We start from the raw sequence: 21,562 nt of genomic DNA on the forward strand, positions 1-21,562 counted from the left end.
TAGTTGATAACACTATATTGTATTTAAAAAAAGTAAATATGTAAGGCGATGATGGATGTGTTAATTAACTCGATGGGGGCAATCCTTTCACAGTGTATATCAAACAGCATATGATACCCTTTAAATATTGTACAATTCTATTTGTCAGTTATACTGCATTAAAGCAGGAAAAAATAGAGCAGAGCTCTCCCCTCGCCTCCCCCCACAGTTAGTCTCTGTTACAGACCCTGTTTAATTTTCTTCATATCCCTACCATGCCGCTCCTGGGAATCATCCAGGTTGCCCTGCCACACGCTGCATTTCTGCCCAACGTCAGACTCTGGAGCCTTTTCAGAGCCTTCTTCACAAGCCTGAGCTCCAGAGTGGGGAGGGCTGTCACTGATAATACATTATTTATTTCATGAAAATTCTGACCTTTTGAAATGAAGCAGTATTGGAGGGAATTAGTGTGACAGCATGTTGGCAAGAAAGGTGTGTGAATCACGAAACCAAGAAAAAGGGAGAGGGCTTCCGTGGTGGTGCAGTGGTTAAGAATCCGCCTGCCAATGCAGGGCACACGGGTTCGAGCCCTGGTCTGGGAAGATCCCACATGCCGCGGAGCAACTAAGCCCATGCGCCACAACTACTGAGCCTGTGCTCTGGAGACCGCGAGCCACAACTACTGAGCCCGCGAGCCACAACTACTGAAGCCTGTGCGCCTGGAGCCCATGCTCTGCAGCGGGAGAAGCCACCCCAATGTGAGGCCCGTGGACCGCAACAAGGAGTGGCCCCTGCTCTCAGCAGCTAGAGGAGGCCCACGTGCAGCAGCAAAGACCCAGTGCAGCCAAAAATTAAATAAATGAATAAATAAATTTTTAAAAAAGAAGCTAGGAAGAGGCAAGGAAGGATCGTCTCTAAAGCCTTCAGAGAGAGTATGACCCTGTCACACCTTGATTTCACACGAAGAGCCTACAGAACTGTGAGGGAATACATTTCCATTGTGTTAACCACTATACTTGTTGTCATTCGTTACAGCATCTGTAGGAGCATGATACACAAGGCCAGCATGATTCTGGATTAGAATTAGCCATTTTGTTGTTTTTCTCACTAGTGTAACCTCCTTGAGGACAGGGACTATATCTGGCTTGCTTATCCTTAGTTACTGAGCTCCTGGAACACAGAATGTTCCATATTAGATATAAAATAAATATTAGTTCCATAACTGAATAGGAAAAAAGTTTGATTACCTGAAGGAAAAAGGTCCTCTGAAAAAAAAAAGAGAAGAAAAGTTTTTAGGTTGTGGGTCAGAAAGGCAGCAAAATGCAAAAAAGACTATCTTTGTGTCACCAAGAATATCAGATGACAATTTCTACTTAACTCTTTTTGACTATGACAGTTGGTATGTGACAATTTTTTGAACAGACCAGAGTCCATGACACTTTCTCTCCCTTTATTTATGTTTAAGTCCCAGGCACATTCTAGGAGGAGATCATGATTTCGTATGTGTTCAAAACAAAATGGATTGTTCTGCAACTAAATCTGCATTCTAATTAAATTAGCCCTTACACTTTGGAAAATTTATTAGCTTCCCAGTAGCCAGGATCTACATGCAGGTAAAGCACTTCACTGTTGGAAAACTTCAATCTCCTGAAGTTCTGGGCAGCCATGCCCGCATTATTACATCCTGAAAATCTTCTTTGCTTCTTCCAAATTTTTCTCATCCATGGGAGGCTTCCTCGGGCTGCCAGGCTGCAAAAACTTCTTCACGGCAGGGAGATTGCTGACTCTGGTTCTCAGGGCCTGCAATGCACAAGAGCACAGCTCAGAGTGCAGCCGAAGACCAGCTCCGTCATGAGCACAAACCAGAGACTCTGAGACCCTCCCAGAAAAGGGCCAGCCGAGGCCCCTCCATCAGCACCAGGATGAGGCCGGACACAGACACCTAGTGAGGCAGGAAGATAACAGCATAATAACGTTTTCCCCAGAGATGTCTTAGTTTAAGCCTTCACTCAGCTCGAGTCTTCCTCATGTTCTTCCTACACGTAAATTCTGCAGATTCACCCTGTCGTGCAATATGAGGAAGAGTTATGTGTGTCACACGACAACACAGATAAAGGCTCCAAGATATCAAGACAGGAAGGTATAGGGGAATTGGGCTGGAACTGAAGACAGAAAACATGAAAGGTAGACAATGAGGCCAGTCAGAACCAATCTGCCCTCAGAGAGAGGGAGAGATGCAGAGAGAGAAATGAACTTGTAAGAGAAGGAACAGGAGCTGAGGGGAAGAAATGAGATGGTGGCAGACCTGCGCGGACAGACTCACGTAAAGAAAGAGGAGGACACACCTGGGAGAGAGGGAAGCAAATAGGAAATGAGGAAAGAGACTGAAATGGAACAGGGGCAGAGAGAGGCGCTAAGTCCTGGGTCTCTCTCCTGGAAAAAGGCAAGTCATTCTCCTTGGGGCAGCGGCCATCTCCAATGTCTTTGGCGTGACCAGATTCTTTCCATGCCCCAGACCAAGGCCTTGGAGTGAACTGTGGAGACCTGGGGGCAGTGAGGCCTGGACAGTGTCGGGGACCCTAGCAACACAGTCCCAGGGTCCAGAGAGCAGATGCCGAGGTGGGAGATGTGGGCAGCCCCCAAAGGCTGTGAGAGAGCTCACCTTCAGCAGAGGGAAGTTGGCCAAAAGGCTGGGGTCCAGCTCTTCCACATAGTAGAGAAGTTCAACCAGGTGGATGTCAGCCTTGCTCAGCTTGCTGCCCACAAGATAGTCTTGTCCATGGCCCTTCAACACCTGGCGAATGGAGGGGTCAGATCAGGAACACAGGCCGGGGCAGGCTGGGCCCAATGCTCTTCCTCCTTCTCCCCTGCCCCATTTCCCCCTCTGCGCCTCACTGGGCGGGTGTGGACCTTCAGACCTTCTGCTGCCCCCGGATCAGTGAGACGGGCCAGGTGGGTCCCACCTCTCTGTGGCTGCCTTACTTGCTTCCAACATATGCACCGTGTTTCTGTTGACCTCACACCCTAAAGCGTGCAGCTCTGAACTTCATGATGCGGCCCTTCATCCATCTCTCTCTCTCCCCTCCCCCACCTTGGGCAGTGATTCCATCTTCATGACAGCCTTCTACCACCCTAAGCAAATTATTGCAGAGTCTGTGTTTCTTCTCTTCTCTTGTCTGCTCTCCTCATTTCCTGGTCTCTCCCTCTGGGATCTGAAATAAACCTGGGTCAACCTGAATTTCCATCTCCCTGACAACATTGACTCTGACTCCTATTCCACCTGTGTCTGTCAGTAACACTGTGGAATATGTTATAATTTGCATGCTGAACTGTCTAGGGGTGATTGCACTTAATGTTTTCAACTTACTTTGAAATACCCCCCAAAATAATATGTTTGATCAGAGGAGAAAAGGATGGGGAGATACATGATGAAGCAAACATAATAATAAAATACTAATTTTTGATTCTAGGTGGTGGGTATGTATGAGTTGATTGTACATCTCTTTCAACTTTTCTATGTGTTGAATTTTTCATAATAAAATATTGGAAAAAAATATATGATGCTTACTTAAAATATTGCAACAATATGAAAATCATAGAGGCAAAAACACACATATCACCATCAAGTAAAGATAATAACATTTTGGCAAATATCCTACCAGACTATGTATGAACATAGAAGTATGGCTAAAAATTAAAGAATATAGGAAGACATCAAATGCTATTTTGTAATACACATTTTTCATTGATGTTATCATGGGGGTCTTTGATTTCTAAATACAGATGTACTTAAACTGCAGTGACTATAGAGGTTTCCACCATGTGAATGTGCCTAAACTATGAACACCATAAAGCCAGAAGAATGTAGTTTCTGATTACTATTATTCACTCCTTGACTAGGACCTGACACATAAGCAATGAATTAATACTTGTGAAATGAAAGAATGATTTAAACTTTATAAAGATGAGGGTGTTGGTTAAGCTTTTTATTTTTATGTTAGCCTTCTGCATCTCTTACGATCATTTTTTTTTTCAGTTCATGATTCTTGTTTAGCATGATTTCAGGTAGTTTGGATCTTGAGGTGTTCTCCTCTTACCTTCAAAGAGAAACATTAACTAAAATATATACTACGTATAATGATGGAACATTATTTTCTTGGTTTTGTATGATTTTCTTCGAAAGTCTGAGAGCCATGTCCCCAAAATTTGTAGATTATTTTTTCCTGAACAACTTTTCTTCTGTCTCTTCCTCTCCACCACTCTGCCCCCATCTCTATTTAGATACATCTCATCCATCCCCAAAACAGTACCACATTCTCCTGATGGGTAGGGTCTCATGTCTCCCTACACATGGTACCAGAATATTTTCTGATGCATTGCTGTCATTGTGCTCCTCTTGGATCAAAGCCCCTGCACTGTGTTCTGCAGGATCCATCTACTCCAGGCTCCAGTGTGGCTCTCAGAGCTTCCATAGCCCAAGCTCTAAGTATAAGAATTCCAGATTGGGTCTGAGTAAATCAAAATTTTGCTGAAAAATTATAACTTGGGTAAAACTTGGGTACAATTCTTCCTCAGAGTCAATTTTTATAAAATGCCCTAGAGTCAGGGTGCTACATTAGTATTCAGAAAGGCTCACAGAGGTGAAGGTCAATGCCCCTGCAATGCCAAGCACTATTTTTCTTTGTTCTTTGATCTCAGTGCCAAAAATGCTGAACAGTCCACTCACTTTTTCAAACGCAGGAAGATAACGGTTTGTTACACTCTCTTTGATCTGGGTCATCTTGGCATCTTTTTGATCAGGTGGGCACAGTGGCAAATGCATGATCATTTCACCCAGATCTACCACACCCTCTGTATACATATCAATCCTGAAAGACAAAATGACCAAATTGTCAAATGTCTCCTGCGTTAGATTTTACAGTTTAGAATGGGTAAGAATGGGGCATCAAGAGGTGGCAGAGTAAATCATCCCCATTGGGTGCACTTTTCTATGTCAGTCATTTAGTTATGACTTTTCTTAATTTTAACATTTCATTCTAGAGCAAGCCATCGAGGAAGATATATGTCTAAAATTTTTGTTATATACATGACCAAATGTAGGGACAGAGCATATCAGAGACCTGTCCAGAGTCACAGGCATGAGAGAAACGGGTGGAATCACTGCAGGTAACCACTGAGACCACGCCTAGGGTTTGCCATCTCTGCTGTGGTGTGTTCTGTGCACAGTTAGTGTGATGAATTAGTACCACCTCAGTCATGTCCAGAGAGAGCCCTGGCACCACGGACCTAGTCATGTCCCTCTCCCTGTCCCATCCTGTTACACTACCAGGACCATTCAGATGCCCAACCAGTACTTCCTCCAGTTACTTCCCATAGAATATGGTTCCGCAACCCTCTCCACATATTGTTGCCCAACTCTGGCCTTGTTTGCATTTCTCAAGACTCCACCCAAAATATCCCCTGAAATAGTGCGTTTCTTCATTTCATTCCTACAGTGCATATTCCAGGTAATTTTGCTGTTTTTCTTCCAAACATGGTTTCCTACAATAATCTTTTTAAATAAAAGCTTTATTGAAGTATAATTCACATACCAGAATGTCATCCTTTTCAAGTGTAAAATTGTGTGATTTTTCTTTGTAAGGTCACAGAATCCTGTACCATCATCATACTCTAATTCCAAAATATTTTCATCACTTGCAAAAGAGATGCTGAGTGTGTTTTCAGGCATTCAGTATTCTTCCCTCCCTCCAGCTTCTGGCAAACACTAAACTACTTTTGGTTTTACGGATAGCAATGTTCTGCACATGCCAAACAAATGGAATCATACAATATGCATCATTTGTGTCTGGTTTCTTTCTGTAAGAGAATGTTTTCAAGGTTCATCCATGTTGTAACACGGATCAGGACTTCATTCCTTTTCATGGCCAAATAGCATTCCACTGTATGGATGTGCCTGCCTTTGTTCATCCATTCATGGACATTTGTGTTGTTTCCACTTTTTGAATATTATGAACAATAGTGCTATGAACTTTTGTGTACAAGTTTTAGTGTGGTTGTATTTTTAATACTCTTGAGTATATTCCTAGTAGTGGATTGCTGAGTTGTATGGTAACTCTATGTTTAACTTTTTGAGTAACTGCCACATTCCATGATTCAATCATGTGGTCCCATCACAACACAGAGGAGACTCCCCAACTATGGCTGTATTGAATAAATCTGCCTGCTACAAACTGATATTAAAATGTTCCAGATAACCCTGCCATCGTGGGCTCAGTCTCTGCAAACCCTTGTCAAGTGGCCAGTCCATATAAAGGGCTGATAAACTAGGTTCCTGGTTATCATTCTTATAATTTCTGAAACGGACGAATCAACTCGTCTAGATACTTACCTTCTGAGGTTTTATCCTCTAGACACTCAGACACTTTGCCCCTTGTCTCAATCCCTGTGAGCACATCCTGCTCACTCAGGGAAGGACCTAAATCGTTCTTATTAATCATTAATGAAAGAACAGAAAAAATACCGTACAGGGCTCTCTCTTTCATGTCTTTCCCATAGAGGTTGTATTTGGTGGCAATGTAGTTGAGAATGGCTCTGGTCTGCACCAGCTTCATCCCATCAATTTCAACCATGGGCACTTGCTGGAACATCAAACTCCCTTCTTTTGAAAGAAGAAAAGAAATAGAGTGAAATGTTGGATGAATCATACTGTTAAGGTAAACTGAAACATTTTATGTATCAAAATTTTTGTTGAAATGACTGAAGACATAAAAGGAAACAAAAATTTTACCTGGTAAAATTTCAGTGGAAATAGCATTTTGCTTTTAGCTTCCTATAATCCTTTTTCTTATCAATTTGCCTTTTACTTTTCAATCTATTATTTCAGTTAACTTTTTATTTCCCTTTCAGAGCATGGTATGTCCCTTTATTTTATGTGTTTGTCTTGATGGATTTTTAAGAAGAATATAGGAGAAGTTCCACCAGCCAGTTGCCAAGTCAAAAGGGAAATTCTCAAAGTAAGTCTCATGGGGTTCATGGCATTAAGGCCAGTTCTAAGAGAGACTCCTACATAGAGTGTTTTGTATGCTCTTCAGATCCCACCACTGGATAGTGTGCAGGGCAGGCCTGTTTTCCCAACTCCACTGCTGCTGGCCCTTGCTCTTTATCTCCCTCCTCACACGCTCACCTGGACTTCGAACTAATTCAACACCACTTGGTTATTTGAGTCTGCAATATTGCTATGATATTACCTTGTCAAACCTGTCAGAGAAAAGAATTCAAGGCAACTGCTGGACCTGTTTCTCCCCTCTTCTTTCTAATGCATTTGTTTTCCTTGGGTGGGAGGGCTGTGTGGCATCCTGAACTGATACAGTCACTCACGGTGCAGAAAGGCAGGAAGTGCACAAAGAGGGCATTCACAGGGCACCGGGGCCGGTTCCTTTAGCAAATACTCAGAGTTCCAGCCCTTCCTGGTCCTGAGTGAGCTGCAAGACCTGCTCAAGGAGCCCCACCCCTTACCTTTAACCATGCTTCTCCCTCTCCACTGATCCCACTCCCACCATGCACATACATGGCATTGCTGGGGTTGAAGCCTCAACTTAAGATTTCTACTAGATCCTCCCATCAGAGGAATTTAGTTTCTTGGTCTTACCATTTCTTAACTTATCCAAGTCTTCTGGAGTTTTTATAAATATCTCTTCAAACTGGAAAGCAGAAACAGTCAATGAGTTTTTGTTATTTCATTCCATAACATTATTGAACTTGAATGACCAATGTCTGGTGCATACTATGGAGAAGCTAAGATTTCCGAGTTTGGCAGGGTACACAGAGGACAATGATCACTGCCACCTGGAAATTTAGATTAGAGCCACCAAGATAAAAGCATGGGTTGCAGCACATAACTGCTTATTTTGCAGCTTCAATTCACCTCCACACCGTCTCCACCTCTGTCAATCATTAGGTTGTGATTTGGGAGGGGGAAATCACTGGAGGGAAGGGACTGGAAAGTTCTTCTAGTTATGGAGTTTTAATATCTCTGGAAAGCCCTTCTCTCCTTGTGAAATCAGGACAAGGTTTTGAGTGTCCCCCAGCATGGGGTATCCATGGGGCCAGTGACCCCCAAGATGCTGCCACCAGGGGCCTCTGCTGTATATTACCTCCCTCCATTCAACTTTATATTTTAAAAAGGGGTCTTGATGGTGAAAAGTTTGGGAATTGGGAGTTTCTAACTTGCTAAACAGTTTATTGTGGCTCTACATGATCCCATAGGGTCAGACTATACAGAGAGTGAGGTGTGTGGGCAACAATTTATAAAGCACCCAGTCCTAGACAACATAGGGGGTGGTGGGTGGTCAGTGTGGGAGGGTGGCCGAGGTAGGATGGGACTTGCTGGTGGGCTGTTGCTTGTGAGGCTGATGGAGATGGGGTTGTGAGGATCAGCCTTTGGACCCAGAGAACCCAGAAGTCCCGACAAAGAGCCTCTGGTAAGCCTTGCCCCACACCCTCCTCAGTCAGGCTGGGCTGGACAAGAGGAGGCCTGGGATGCTCTCAGCATCTCCCCCTACTTCACCTTCTGGTGGTGAACTCATTCTGCCCAGGGGCTCTGAACACGGGGGCTAGGTAAACATGCTGTTAGGAGGCTAAGCGAGCACACTAGAGGTTCCCTTTGCAGGACGCCACCTCACCTGAAACCCTCCTTTACTGCTTGCTCTCCCCTGAGGGACCAGATCTCCAGAGTCTGTCCATGACTCCCTCCCCAGGAAACCCGCACAGAGTTGCTGTGTCCCTCTGACCTGGGCTGAGAAGTGCTTTTCTCAGAGACACCTCTAGAGGGAAGCACTCAACAGAGTCCCACACTTGCTCCTGAGAATCTGACATTTTAACACTTTAAAGTGCTTGGGTGTCCTCCTAGGTGCTCCCACTCCTCTTTTAATCACATATTTACTTGTCTGCATCCTCACTAGAGTGTAAGCTGCCTGAGGGCAGGGACTGTGTCTGTCTAGTTCACCCCCGTATCTCCAGGACCTGGCAGGGAACCTAGCACTTCAAGGTGCCCAACAAATTCATTGCGGAGTGAATGCATTAAATCTAACAGGCAGTTTGTTACAATCCGCCCCTCTCTGTATTTCTGGTTTATGTTTTAACTTTAATTACATTTATTTTCTAGTATGTATATTTTTGTCTTTTTATTATGGACATTTGTAGCATACAGAAAAATGAACAGCAAATTATGATAATCTTCCTTGTACCCATCAACCAGCTTCAATAATTATCAGCTCAACCCAGCTGTGAGTTATCTATATGCCTACCCCCTCTCCCCTTCGTAATAATTTGAAAGAAATCCCAGATATCTTGTATTTCATCTTTAAATAGTTCAGTGTATATTTCTAAAACATTAAAACTATTAAAAATAACCACAATACATTATAACACCCAGCACATTAACAAAGTTTACTAAATATCAACTGATATTTAATGTTTATGTTTTTAATAGCTGTATAAATGTCATAAATAATATTGTACAATTTTAAAAATCAAAATCCAAATTAGGCCCACACGATGTGATTAGTTTCTTAAATTTACTCTAACTTTATTCTCTTTATTTACTCTAAGTTTATTCTCTCTAATAAGAAGACATTTTAATAACATATTAGGACAAATCTGTTTATCTCTTAATAACTGACAAATCTGTTTTAATGCAAAACTCTGAACAGGTCAGTTAGTAAGAAAAGTCCCTTAGCTTATGTGAGGAAAGTACTTTGATACAGTTCATTTAGATTCAACTTCAGATGAACGAACTCAGGACCCACCTCTACTCCAGCTGCAGCCAGGATCCACCGGATGGCCTCCATTCTGCCCCGTCCATTGAAGTAGTGAAGCTTGGGTTTCCCCGCCATGATGGCAGTCTCCTGGTTTCTCTAAACCTTAGTGGATGAATGAATGAATGACTAAATGAACGAACAAAGAATAAAACCACAGACGCAAAATGTACTTTATGATATATGGCTGAACAGCACCAACAGTGCTGAAGAAGTATTGGCCCCCTTTGTCGCAGAGTCGGAAGAGTCCCTGGAATGTCTGCCTTGGCCCAAATTCCCACCCCCGATAGCCAACCGCGGGAAATTGCACCAAACCATTGTCCAGTCTCCATCGGGTAAAATCTGATTGTCTTGGGAGGCTAAGAGGTGAGTCTGTGGTGAGGATGCATGGGGGGTGGTTAGGGAGCAGAACGACTAGAGAACTAGTATTTATTAAAAACCTCCTAATGGTCCTGACCCAACACTAACCCCTTTGGATGCATTATTATTATTTTTTTTAATAAATTTATTTATTTTATTTATTTATTTTTGGCTGCACTGGGTCTTTGTTGCTGCATGCGGGCTTTCTCTAGGTGCGGTGGGCGGGGGCTACTCTTCGTTGTGGTGCACGGGCTTCTCACTGCGGTGGCTTCTCTTGTTGTGGAACATGGGCTCTAGGCACACGGGCTTCAGTAGTTGTGGCACGTGGGCCCAGTAGTTGTGGCTCACGGGCTCTAGAGCGCAGGTTCAGTAGTTGTGGTGCATGGGCTTTGTTGCTCCATGGCATGTGGGATTTCCCAGACCAGGGTTCGAACCCGTGTCCCCTGTATTGGCAGGCGGATTCTTAACCACTGTGCCATCAGGGAAGCCCCCCTTTGGATGCATTATATCTTTAATCCTCACAACAGTCTCATGAAATAGTTATTATCTCTATTTTTCCATTAATGAAACAGACGCTCAGAGCTTAAAAGACATTCATGGAAATCCACGCCCAGGGTTGAAAAGAGGGCAGGGCTGGAACCCACACAGATGCAGGCCCTGGGAGGCTGGGAGGGAGGGGCCTTGGAGCCCGAGGACTTCGCCGACAGTGAGGAGGAGGCTGCAGAGTCTGCCTTCAGCTCCTTGGCTGTTATGCTGCATCTGTTCAAAAGCTGAGACGGGGCTCAGATTTGCTTAACTGTCGCTCAAAAGTTCCTAGTTCTTTCTACAAACACAGGATGCTAATTCCTTACTATTTTTTTTGGAATTCTACATTACGTCTCTTGGTACATCTCATACCTAGGACAAGGGATGTTGCTGCATTAATTTTACAGCATGGGATGGAACTAAGATTTGTTCAATGTCTGTCATACACTGGGCATTCTCACAAATTTATTTTCATTTACTCCTACAAAAATCAACTGCAGTGAAGTTTGTCATTGCTCTCATTTTACAGTTGTGGGTACTGAGGTTTCTAGGGTAACTTGCTCAAAGTAGGTGGCGGACCTGGGATTCAAATCCACTTCTATATGAACCCAAGTCTAGGCTTCATTTTTCCATATTCATGTTTTTCAAAATATGCATGACAATCCTTCAGTGGATTGTGAAATAGACCAATTTTTTAAATAAAGTAGAAGAAAATAGAAAATATCAGAGTGCCTTACATGTTGAAGAGGTAAGCATCGTTCTATGAGTTTTTAGTTTTGTTGCGTGTATGGGCGAAAGAAAGCACGTGTGCACACTCATTTGTTCACTGTAATGGTAAGAGATACTTGGGTCTTGTCAGGTGAGTGCAGTTTGAAAGCCCTTGGTCTACAGCAGCCTGCATGAGGAGTGGACATAGCAGGGAACCAGAGAATGAAACTCAAAGGCTTCGACAATGGACAGAACTAGTTCCATCATGGGTGTGAATGGGAAACACACAGGACTCATTAAAAGCAGGAGTCCCAAAGCCAGGACTTAGGGAGAAACAGTTGCATTTTCTATCCAAATCCCAAGCTCTGTTTTTTATTTCAAATAATTACTATTTAATATTGGGACAGTACATTTCATATTTCAACCAAAAGACAAAAATGTAGTTTAACTCAAAGGCACAACAATTAAAACACAGAAAGTAATGGCATCTCGCAGATGCCTTATTTCTAAATTAAACAAACATATACACAAGTCGCCTGGGCTTCAGTAGTTGTGGCACGTGGGCTCAGCAGTTGTGGCTCTCGGGCTTCAGTAGTTGTGGCACGTGGGCTCAGCAGTTGTGGCTCTCGGGCTTCAGTAGTTGTGGCACAGGGGCTCAGCAGTTGTGGCTCTCGGGCTCTAGAGCGCAGGCTCAGCACTTGTGGCGCCCGGGCTTAGTTGCTCCGCGGCATGTGGGATCTTCCTGGACCAGGGCTCGAACCCGTGCCCTCTGAGTTGGCAGGCAGATTCTTAACCACTGCGTCACCAGGGAAGTCCCAACATCCACATTTTTAATGTAAGGACTCAATGGCCTAAACTTTAGAAAGTAAAGAATCCTCTGGAAACATACTTAACTCATCTGTCTTGTAATTGGAGATTGTGTACTTTCTTATCATGGGAAATGGAGGTGCTGTGATTCAGCAGAATTCTGTGAAGGGTGCTGTTGTGAACCAGAGGTCACAGGTCCCCCTCACACTAAGCTCCCTTATCCAGTGACTGAGGATCACCTTACAAAAGGAAATGAATTTTTCACTTATGTAATATTTTATTGTATGTTCCTTGTAAGCAACTTTCTTCACCTTTCAAATAAGAGGTCTCCAAAGGCCTGTTCAAGGCTGGGGCAAAGGTGACATAAACTTCCTGGTCCCCAGAAAATGAGGAACTAGAGAGATTCAATGATTTGCCATCAGTCACACACGTGTGTTCCTGATTCACACTCAATATCTAGCAACTGTGTCCACCCTCAGGACAACCCTAGGAAACAGCTTCTAATATCCTATTGTCAAGAGAAGGAAACTGAAATTCAAAGAGATAAAGCTACTTTCCTAGCTCACACGTTTTGTGAGCATTGGGTCATTTGGAAAGCATCTTCTGACTTCTGGTCCCGGGCTGCCGCCCCCCAACCAAGTAACACTTAAGCAGTCTCTCTGCTGCTCTCTGAGACCCTCGTTTATTAATTTTTTCCCCATTCGGAATCCGTTAGCCAACTAACAGTTAAATGGGAAGAAGAGAAGGAAACATGAAATTCACAAGTTCCTTTTTGTTAGCTGATTCTTAAGGGCTTGATATGAGGAAAAATGGATAAAAGTGTGCCTTGTTTTACTCTGACATCCTAAAAATTTACTGTGAGTAAATTGAGCACTAGTATAACTATATTTGACCTTCATAAGGAAGTAGGCTTATCTTCCCAAAAAGGAATGTATCCTGGGATAATTCCAGTGTGAACTAAAGGATCTGTGTCTCTGGGGGTGCTCCTAAGGACAGCGTTTCTTAGCAGAGAGAAGGGAGGCTTAGAGACAAAGCCCAACTCCTTTCCTTTATAAGGTACATAAACCCGGGGGGGGGGGTTGTCTTATCTCTGTACCTCAATGTTCTCTTTTAAAATATAGTTATATTTATTAGTGAGGATGGTGGAGAAAACTAGATAAGGTATAAAAAATTCATAATAGGGACCAGGAAATCCAATTTCCCTCCTGCTCCCAGTTCCTGGGAGACAGGCAAGTCTCTGAGCACACAGGATAGCCCACGCATCTTCTTTCTTCTGTCTGTATCTGTCTGTCTGTCTATCTACATCTATCTATCTATCTATCTACCTACCTCTTGACCCATAGCTCCAGTAGGAATGAGATTTTGTACATATCCAGACTCTTTTTCAGCCAAGTCTTATAATGGCTCCCTTTTTAGTTGGCTTGTGTGACAGATGAGTGATGTTCACTGGTTAGTTAACCTGGAATGCAGGAAGTTTTTGGCGAAGATTCAGTGCAGTCTGGCACAGCAGTGAACGCAGCCTTTCGAAACCCCAGGACCGCAGCTAACCCCTGGTTCTGCCCCTGAACCATGCACCCTACCTGCCTTTCCCCTCAGGCCTGGCCCCAGCCCCACTCACTCCCTGATCTGGACAACTCCGGAATCTTCTGGTCCCCCAGCCCCTTTGCATGGGTTCCAGCCATGGCAGTGGGTTCCACCCACTGCTTTTTAGAGCAGGAGCTCAGGGTCTCACTGTCAACACTTGATGGAAAAGATCCCTTGTCTCCTACCTCCTGTTTCTTCCCTGGAAATGCAGACGTTTCACTGATCCTTCTTGAACACCTTGTTTCTGCTTGACATGTAACCATATTTCCTTCTCTTAACAAGTTTCCTTCAAACTTCCTCAACTAAGACTCATTGGGCAGTTTCCTGTGCTAAGAAATGATGGCTGCTGGGGAACACGATTGGAGCCTGATGTGGTGGATGCCCTAAAGGGGTTCAAATCTAGTCAGAAAAACAGGTTTGTAGACAACTGATAGCGCATAAAGGGCCCGTCAGTGACTTCACTTTAATTGGTTCTACCCAAGAGCCATGATTCTCTTAGCCAAGCAGGGCAGGGCAAGGGGAACGGCTGCAGGCTGAGAAAGCAGAGGTTGCTGCCCACCTGCCCAGGTGGCCCCAGCTCCACTGCAGCTCAGCCTCCAAGTTAATGACTCTACCCCACGTGTCATGGGATCCAAATGCTGCTGTCCGTAGCATCTTGCAAAGTGCTTCTCCTCGTTGCTGTATCCATATTTTCTCTTTTCAGTCTCAGGTACTATAATTCTCCCGTGAATTCATCCTGCCCTGGACAGCTCTAGGACTTTCACGGGATCTCACTGAACCTCTCCTGTCTAAGGCCTTTGTTTTTTCCCCCCAACATTAATACTTATAACAGTGCATTGTTCACGCCTACATTCCAATTTGAATGACTTGTACCTTCTAGCCAGGTGGATTTCTGTACTTTTTAAAAGCTAATTCTCTGCTCCCGTATTATCTAGTTTTCCCATCAAGACTTCCTTTGGAGGTTTACCATGAGTTGCTTGAATCCCAGAGAGAGAAGGGGAATTGCCACAGCCCACTCTGATTTTCTGTTGATATTCAGACTTATTCCCATTTTAGTGAATCTTAATTTTGATTTTTCACAGCTCACACAGTATTACAGCATCACAATTTGCACTTGTTGTGAACTGACTACTTCTACAGAGAAAGTTACCCCAGCATAAACACCTACACTCTCTCACACACTGGTCATATTCGCCGATTGTCTAAAATGCTATCATTCTTTTTTCTCCTCATATCATTAATTTTTCTCAGATCTAAATTATCATGCCTTGGTTTCTAAATTCTTCATTTTTACATTTCTGTAACGATGTATCTAACAGCAATGGACTAAAATTGTCCCCTAAGCACAGCAAGAAGGCACAATGTGAGTATAAAACAGTTTTCTTGTGCTATGAGCACACTATACAGATGTATAAAATCAGTACATACCTTATGGAAGTCTGTCTCCCACTTGGCTCAGCACCTCAATGCCAAGTCCACATGTGTTTATAAGCTGTTGTTACAGTTGACTGAACTCCTCCTCTCTGAAGCGGGGAGAGTCAGGTTAGGGAAAAGCCCCTCCCACAGCATTCAGGGCCACTGGTTCTGTGCTAGGTTTAAAAAAAGAAAAATGATGAGTCATTCCCTTATCATGATACAACTGGTTAATATCTTTTCAAGGTCGGCAATTAAAAATTAAATACAAAATTTCAGGTTGATTGGACCCTTTCTGCCAGTGAGTGAAGTATTGAAGTATGGCTTTTTCTTCCTTCAGTTTTTTTTAAACCTTTTTTTTTTTTTAATTGAAGTTAATTTACAATGTTGTATTGGTTTCAGGTGTACAGCAAAGTGATTCAGTTATACATATTTACATATATATACATATATATATTCTTTCTCAGATTCTTTTCCCTTATAAGTTACTACAAAATATTGAGAAGAGTTCCCTGTGCTATACAGTACATCCTGTTGGCTATTTATTTTATATATAGTAGTGTGTATATGTTACTCCCAAACTCCTAATTTATCCCTCCCCAACATTTACCCTTTGGTAACCATAAGTTTTTTTTTTTTCTAGGTCTGTGGGTCTATTTCTGTTTTGTAACTAAGTTCATTTGTATCATTTTTTTTTTTAGATTCCACATATAAGCAATATATTATCATATGACATTTGTCTTTCTCTGTCTGACTTACTTCACTTAATACGATAATCTCTGGGTCCATCCATGTTGCTGCAAATGGCATTATTTCATTCTTTTTTTACATAATAAATTTTATTTTATTTTATTATTATTTTTTTATTGGGGTATAGATGTTTTACAATGTTGTGTTAGTTTCTACTGTGCAGCAAAGTGGAGTTCCCTGTGCTCTGCAGCAGGTTCTCATTAGTTACCTATTTTATACATATTAGTGTATATATGTCAATCCCAATCTCCCAATTCATCCCACCCTCCCTTTCCCCCCTTTGGTGTCCATAAGTTTGTTCTCTACATCTGTGTCTCTCTACTTCTGCCTTGCCAACAGGTTCATCTGTACCATTTTTCTAGATTCCACATATATGCGTTAATATATGATATTTGTTTTTCTCTTTCTGACCTACTTCACTCTGTATGATGGTCTATAGGTCCATCCATTTCTCTACAAATGGCCCCATCTTGTTCATTTTTATGGCTGAGTAATATTCTGTTGTGTATATGTACCACATCTTCTTTATCCATTCATCTGTTGATGGACATGTAGGTTGCTACCATGTCTTCGCTATTTTAAATAGTGTTGCCATAAACGTGACATGTTTTTTTTTTTTTTTTTTAGCTGTGTTGGGTCTTCGTTGCTGCGGGCAGGCTTTCTCTAGTTGTGGCGAGTGGGGGCTACTTGGGCTTTTCAGTGAGGAGGCTTCTCAATAAAGAAGTCTTCTGCTCCCCCTGAATCAGTAAGATGGGCCAAGTGGGTCCCTGGTGTTCCCTCCTCATCCTCACTGGAAGCCCGACCACCATTTCCTTGTCTGGGCCCACCTCACTCTGGCTGCCTTACTTGCTTCTTCCCCTGGGCCAAGGGCTTAGCACCGTCTGCACTGTGTTTCTGTTGCCCCACACCCTAAAGTGTGCAGCCCTGGGCTTCATGACATGGCCCTTCATATCTCTCTCATCTTTCTCCCTTGGGCGGTGACTCCAACTTCTTGACGGTCTTCTTCAACCCTGAGAAAACTATTTCAGAGTCTACATTTCTCCTCTTTTCTGCTTCCTGATTTCCTGGTTTCTCTCTCTGGGGCCTGAAATAAACCTGGATCAACTTGAACTCCCATCTCCCTGACTCCTAACTTGCACTCCATGCTTGCACTCCTAACTTGCAGCATGGTATGATCCACATGCTGTAATGTCTGGAAATGAACTTCCCTGATGACTTAAAGTCACTTTGTAATATATCCAAAATAATACGTTTGATTGACAGAACAAGAATGGAGAGACAGTGACATATGATAATGGAAAACAAAGCTTTTTGGTATCCACGTGGTGGGTTCATATGAGTTCATTTTATACATCTTTAAACTTTTCTGCATGTTTAAAACTTTTTATAATAATATGTTAGGGAAATATGTGATATTTATTAAAATATTCCACCAATCTGGAAATCATAAAGTACAAAGAGAAAAGACACACACAGCACCACCAACTAAAGATAATAACATTTTAGCAAATACTCTTTCAGCTTATGTACACATATAGGAGTATGGACAAATGGATAATTATTTGGAAAAGAATATAATAACATCAAAACGTATTCTGTAATAGGGAATTCCCTGGTAGTTCAGTGGTTAGGACTCCATGCTTCCACTGCAGAGGGCAAGGGTTTGATCCCTGGTTGGGGGACTAAGATCCTGCAAGCCATGCAGTACAGCCAAACAAACAAACAAAAAATAAATGTATTTTGTAATATATAATTTTTACTTATGTTGTCATGGGGCTCTTTGTTTTCAAAGTATAGTTGTACTCAAATTGCAATCACTGAAGAGCTTATCATCATGTGAAAGTTCCATAAAGTCTCAGCACCACAAGGGCCAGGAGGGTGTACTTTGTGATTACTGTTAAATTCTTCGCTCCTTGAATATCATGGCTGGACATGCAAGCAATGAATTAGCATTTGCTGAATAAATGAAAGAATGACCCTATGCTTTATAAAGATGTGGGTGTTGGTGTTAATCTTTTTATTTATATGTAAGCCTCCTGAATCTCTTTAAGTCATTTTTTTGTTTGTTTGTTTGGTTCATGATTTTTGTTTCGCATGACTTCAGGTAGTTTTGATCTTGAAATGTTCTCCTCTTACCTTCAAAGAGAAACATTAACTAAGATATATACTAGATATAATGATGGAACATCATTTCCTTGGTTTTGTATGACTTTCTTCAAAATTCTGAGAGCCATGTCCTCAAAATTTGTAGATTATTTTTTCCTGAACAGCTTTTCCTCTGTCTCTTCCTCCCCACCCCACTGCCCCCACCTCTGTTTAGAAACATCTCATTCATCCCCGAAACAGTACCACATTCTCCTGAAGGGCAGCTGGTCTCATGTCCCCTTACACATGGTACCAGAATATTTTCTGATGCATTGCTGTCATTGTGCTCCTCTTGGATCAAAGCCCCTGCACTGTGTTCTGCAGGATCCATTCTACTCCAGGCCCCGGTGTGGCTCTCAGAGCTTCTACAGCCCAAGCTCTAAGTACAACCACGAAATTCAATCAAGTAGAGAATTCCAGATTGGGTCTAAGTAAATCAAAATTTTGCTGAAAAATTACAACTTGGGTAAAACTGGTACAATTCTTCCTCATAGTCGATTTTTATAAAATACCTTGAGAACCAGGATGTTACATTAGTATTCAGAAATACTCACAGAGGTGAAGGTCAATGCCCCTGCAATGCCAGGCACTATTTTTCTTGGTCCTCTGATCTCAGTGCCAAAAATACTAAACAGTCCACTTACTTTTTCAAATGCAGGGAGGTAACGGTTTGTTGTTCTTTCTCGGATCAGGGTCATCTTAACATCCTTTTGATCAGGTGGGTTCACTGGCAAAAGCATGATCATCTCACCCAAATCTGTCACACCTTCGGAATACACATGAATCCTGAAAAACAAAATGACCAAATTGTCAAATGTCTCCTGCCTTAGATTTTATAGTTTAAGAATGGATAAGAGTGGGGCATCAGGAGGTGATAAAAGTAATTCTCCTCCACTGGGTACATTTTTCTGTGCCAGTCATTCAGTTATGAGTTTTATTAATTTTAACATTTCATTCTAGAACAAGCCATTAAGGTAGACATATGTCTAATATTTTGGTTATACACATGATCAAATATAGGGACAAAGCACACTGGTGACCCATCCAGAGTCAGAGGCAAGAGAGAAATGGGTGAATCACTACAGGTAACCACTGAGACCACACATAAGGTTTGCCATGTCTGCTGTGGTGTGTTCTGTGCACAGTGTGATGCATTAGTGCCACCTCAGTCATGTCCAGAGAGAGTCCTGGCACCACGGTCCCAGTCACATCCCTCTCCCTGTCCCATCCTGTTACACCACCAGGACCATTTAGATGCCCAATATCAGGAGTTCCTCCAACTATTTCCCACAGAACATGGCTCCACAACCCTCTGCACATACGGTTGCCTGGCTCTGGCCTTGTTTGCATTTCTCAAGACTCCACCCAAAATATAGCGTGAGGGGACTTCCCTGGTGGTTCAGTGGTAAAGAATCCGCCTTACAATGCAGAGGGCGCGGTTTGATCCGTGGTCAGGTAAGTAAGATCCCACATGTGGAGGGGCAACTAACCCCGAGCGCAACAACTAGAGAGAGAAAACCTGCACGTCACAACGAAAGATCCTGTGTGCCACAACTAAGACCTGATGCAGCCAAAAATAAAATAAAATAAATAAATAAGTAATAAATAAATCTTTAAAAAAAACCAAAATATATTGTGAAATAGTGCAATTCTTTTTTTTTTTTTTTAGAGAGAGAAAGTCTTATTTATTTATTTATTTATTTATGGCCGTGTTGGGTCTTCGTTTTTGTGCGAGGGCTTTCTCTAGTTGCGGCAAGTGGGGGCCACTCTTCATCGCAGTGCGCGGGCCTCTCACTATCGTGGCCTCTCTTGTTGCGGAGCACAGGCTCCAGACGCGCAGGCTCAGTAATTGTGGCTCACGGGCCTAGTTGCTCCGCAGCATGTGGGATCTTCCCAGACCAGGGCTTGAACCCGTGTCCCCTGCATTGGCAGGCAGACTCTCAACCACTGCACCACCAGGGAAGCCCTGAAATAGTGCAATTCTTCACACAGTTTCAACAATGTATATTCCAGGTGATTTTTTGTTTTTGTTCCGAACAGGGCTTTCTACAGGAGTTTTTTAAAGTAAAACTTTATTGAAATATATTCACATGGCATCATTTTCATCCTTTAAATTGTGCTATCATTCTGAAACCATCACCACATTCCAATTCCAGAACATTATTTTTATCATTTTATCCAAAAGGAAATCCAGTACCCTTGACAGTCACTCTCCTATTCCTCCACATTCCAGCCCCAGGTAACCACTCAACTACTTTCTATTTCTATGGATTTGAACATCTGGACATTTCATACATTTGGAATCATACAGTATGTGGCCTTTTGTGTCCGGTGTTTTTCATTTAGTATTTTTCAAAGTTCATTCATGTTGTCACATGCCTCAGTACTTTACTCCTGTTCATGGCTAAAAATATTCCATTGTATGGCTGTACCACCCTTTGTTCATCAATTCATCAGTTGTTGGACATTTTGTTTGCTTCCACTTTTTGAATATTATGAACAACATTGCTCTGCACTTTTGTGTACAAGTTTTAGTGTGGATGTATTTTTGACTCTCCTGGGTGTATACTTAGAAGTGGAATTGCTGGGTCATATGGTAACTATATGTTTAACTTTCTGAGTAACTGCTCACAGTTCCTTACATGATTTTAATATCAGTCATGTGGCCCCATCGCAAGAGAGGACAAATTTCCCTCAAATATGCTTGTATTGAATAAATCTGGCTGCTTCAGACTTACAGTAAAATGTTCCAGATAATCCTGGCATCTTGAGGACCAGTCTTTGTTAACTCTGTCAAGTGGCCAGTCCATATAAAGGACTGATAAATTAGGTTCCTGGTCATCATTCTAAAACTTCTGAAACTTAAGAATCAATTCCTTTAGATCCTTCCCTTTCCAGTGTTTATCCTCTAGACACTCAGATACTTTGTCCCTCATCTCTACCTGTTGGTGGGTGTCCAGCCTGAGCTCCTGGAGTCATGGTTCCAGCATCCTCCTGGCTTTATAGTTCCTCCGTGTTTGGAAACCTCTGTCACTGTACTATATCCATGGACCACATCCTCTTTCATAAGCTCTTGATTCCACTCCAAGTTCCACTCTTCCCTCATCCTCATAGGTCTCTGCTGTACTCAGTTATACCCACTAAGGTCTATACTGCTGTCGGTCATGATCCCTGTGAGCTCACTCAGGGAAGGACCTAGATCATTCCTATTAATCATTGATGAAAGAACAGGAAAAGTACTGTACGGGGCTCTCTCTTTCATGTCTTTCCCATAGAGGTCGTATTTGGTGGCAATGTAGTTGAGAATGGCTCTGGTCTGCACCAGCTTCATCCCATCAATTTCAACCATGGGCATTTGCTGGAACATCAAGCTCCCTTCTTTTGAAAGAAGAAAAGAAATAGAGTGAAGTATTTGATGAATTACACCCTTCTAGGATGAAAAAATGTTGAAATAACTGCAGATATAAAATGAAACA

The 21,562-nt window shown here is 42.5% G+C and overlaps 1 protein-coding gene across 1 annotated transcript; it reads right to left on the reverse strand.

Annotated features, from left to right (window-relative positions):
- Positions 1–1,414: 1,414 nt before the first annotated feature.
- On the reverse strand, positions 1,415–15,313 carry LOC103004957 (glutathione S-transferase A2). The gene is made up of 7 exons (XM_007193878.2): positions 15,207–15,313; positions 9,786–9,899; positions 7,628–7,679; positions 6,505–6,637; positions 4,706–4,847; positions 2,642–2,773; positions 1,415–1,779 (listed from the first exon to the last, which is right to left on the reverse strand). Exons 2-7 carry the CDS (start codon positions 9,870–9,872, stop codon positions 1,657–1,659), a joined length of 669 nt encoding a protein of 222 aa, XP_007193940.1. The 5' UTR covers positions 9,873–9,899; positions 15,207–15,313; the 3' UTR covers positions 1,415–1,656.
- Positions 15,314–21,562: the final 6,249 nt, after the last annotated feature.

Source organism: Balaenoptera acutorostrata, chromosome 10, assembly GCF_949987535.1.
Source record: "Balaenoptera acutorostrata chromosome 10, mBalAcu1.1, whole genome shotgun sequence".
Taxonomy (NCBI): Eukaryota; Metazoa; Chordata; class Mammalia; order Artiodactyla; family Balaenopteridae; genus Balaenoptera; species Balaenoptera acutorostrata.

What these genes read in the sequence shown, in the direction of transcription:
- LOC103004957 (XM_007193878.2), bottom strand. Translation starts at nt 9,872, where the DNA reads ATGGCGGGGAAACCCAAGCTTCACTACTTCAATGGACGGGGCAGAATG. An exon ending in CTTGGATAAGTTAAGAAATG is followed by an intron (nt 6,638 to 7,627) that starts GTAAGACCAAGA and finishes TTCTTTCAAAAG; the next exon opens with AAGGGAGTTTGATGTTCCAG. An exon ending in ATCTTCCTGCGTTTGAAAAA is followed by an intron (nt 2,774 to 4,705) that starts GTGAGTGGACTG and finishes TCCATTCGCCAG; the next exon opens with GTGTTGAAGGGCCATGGACA.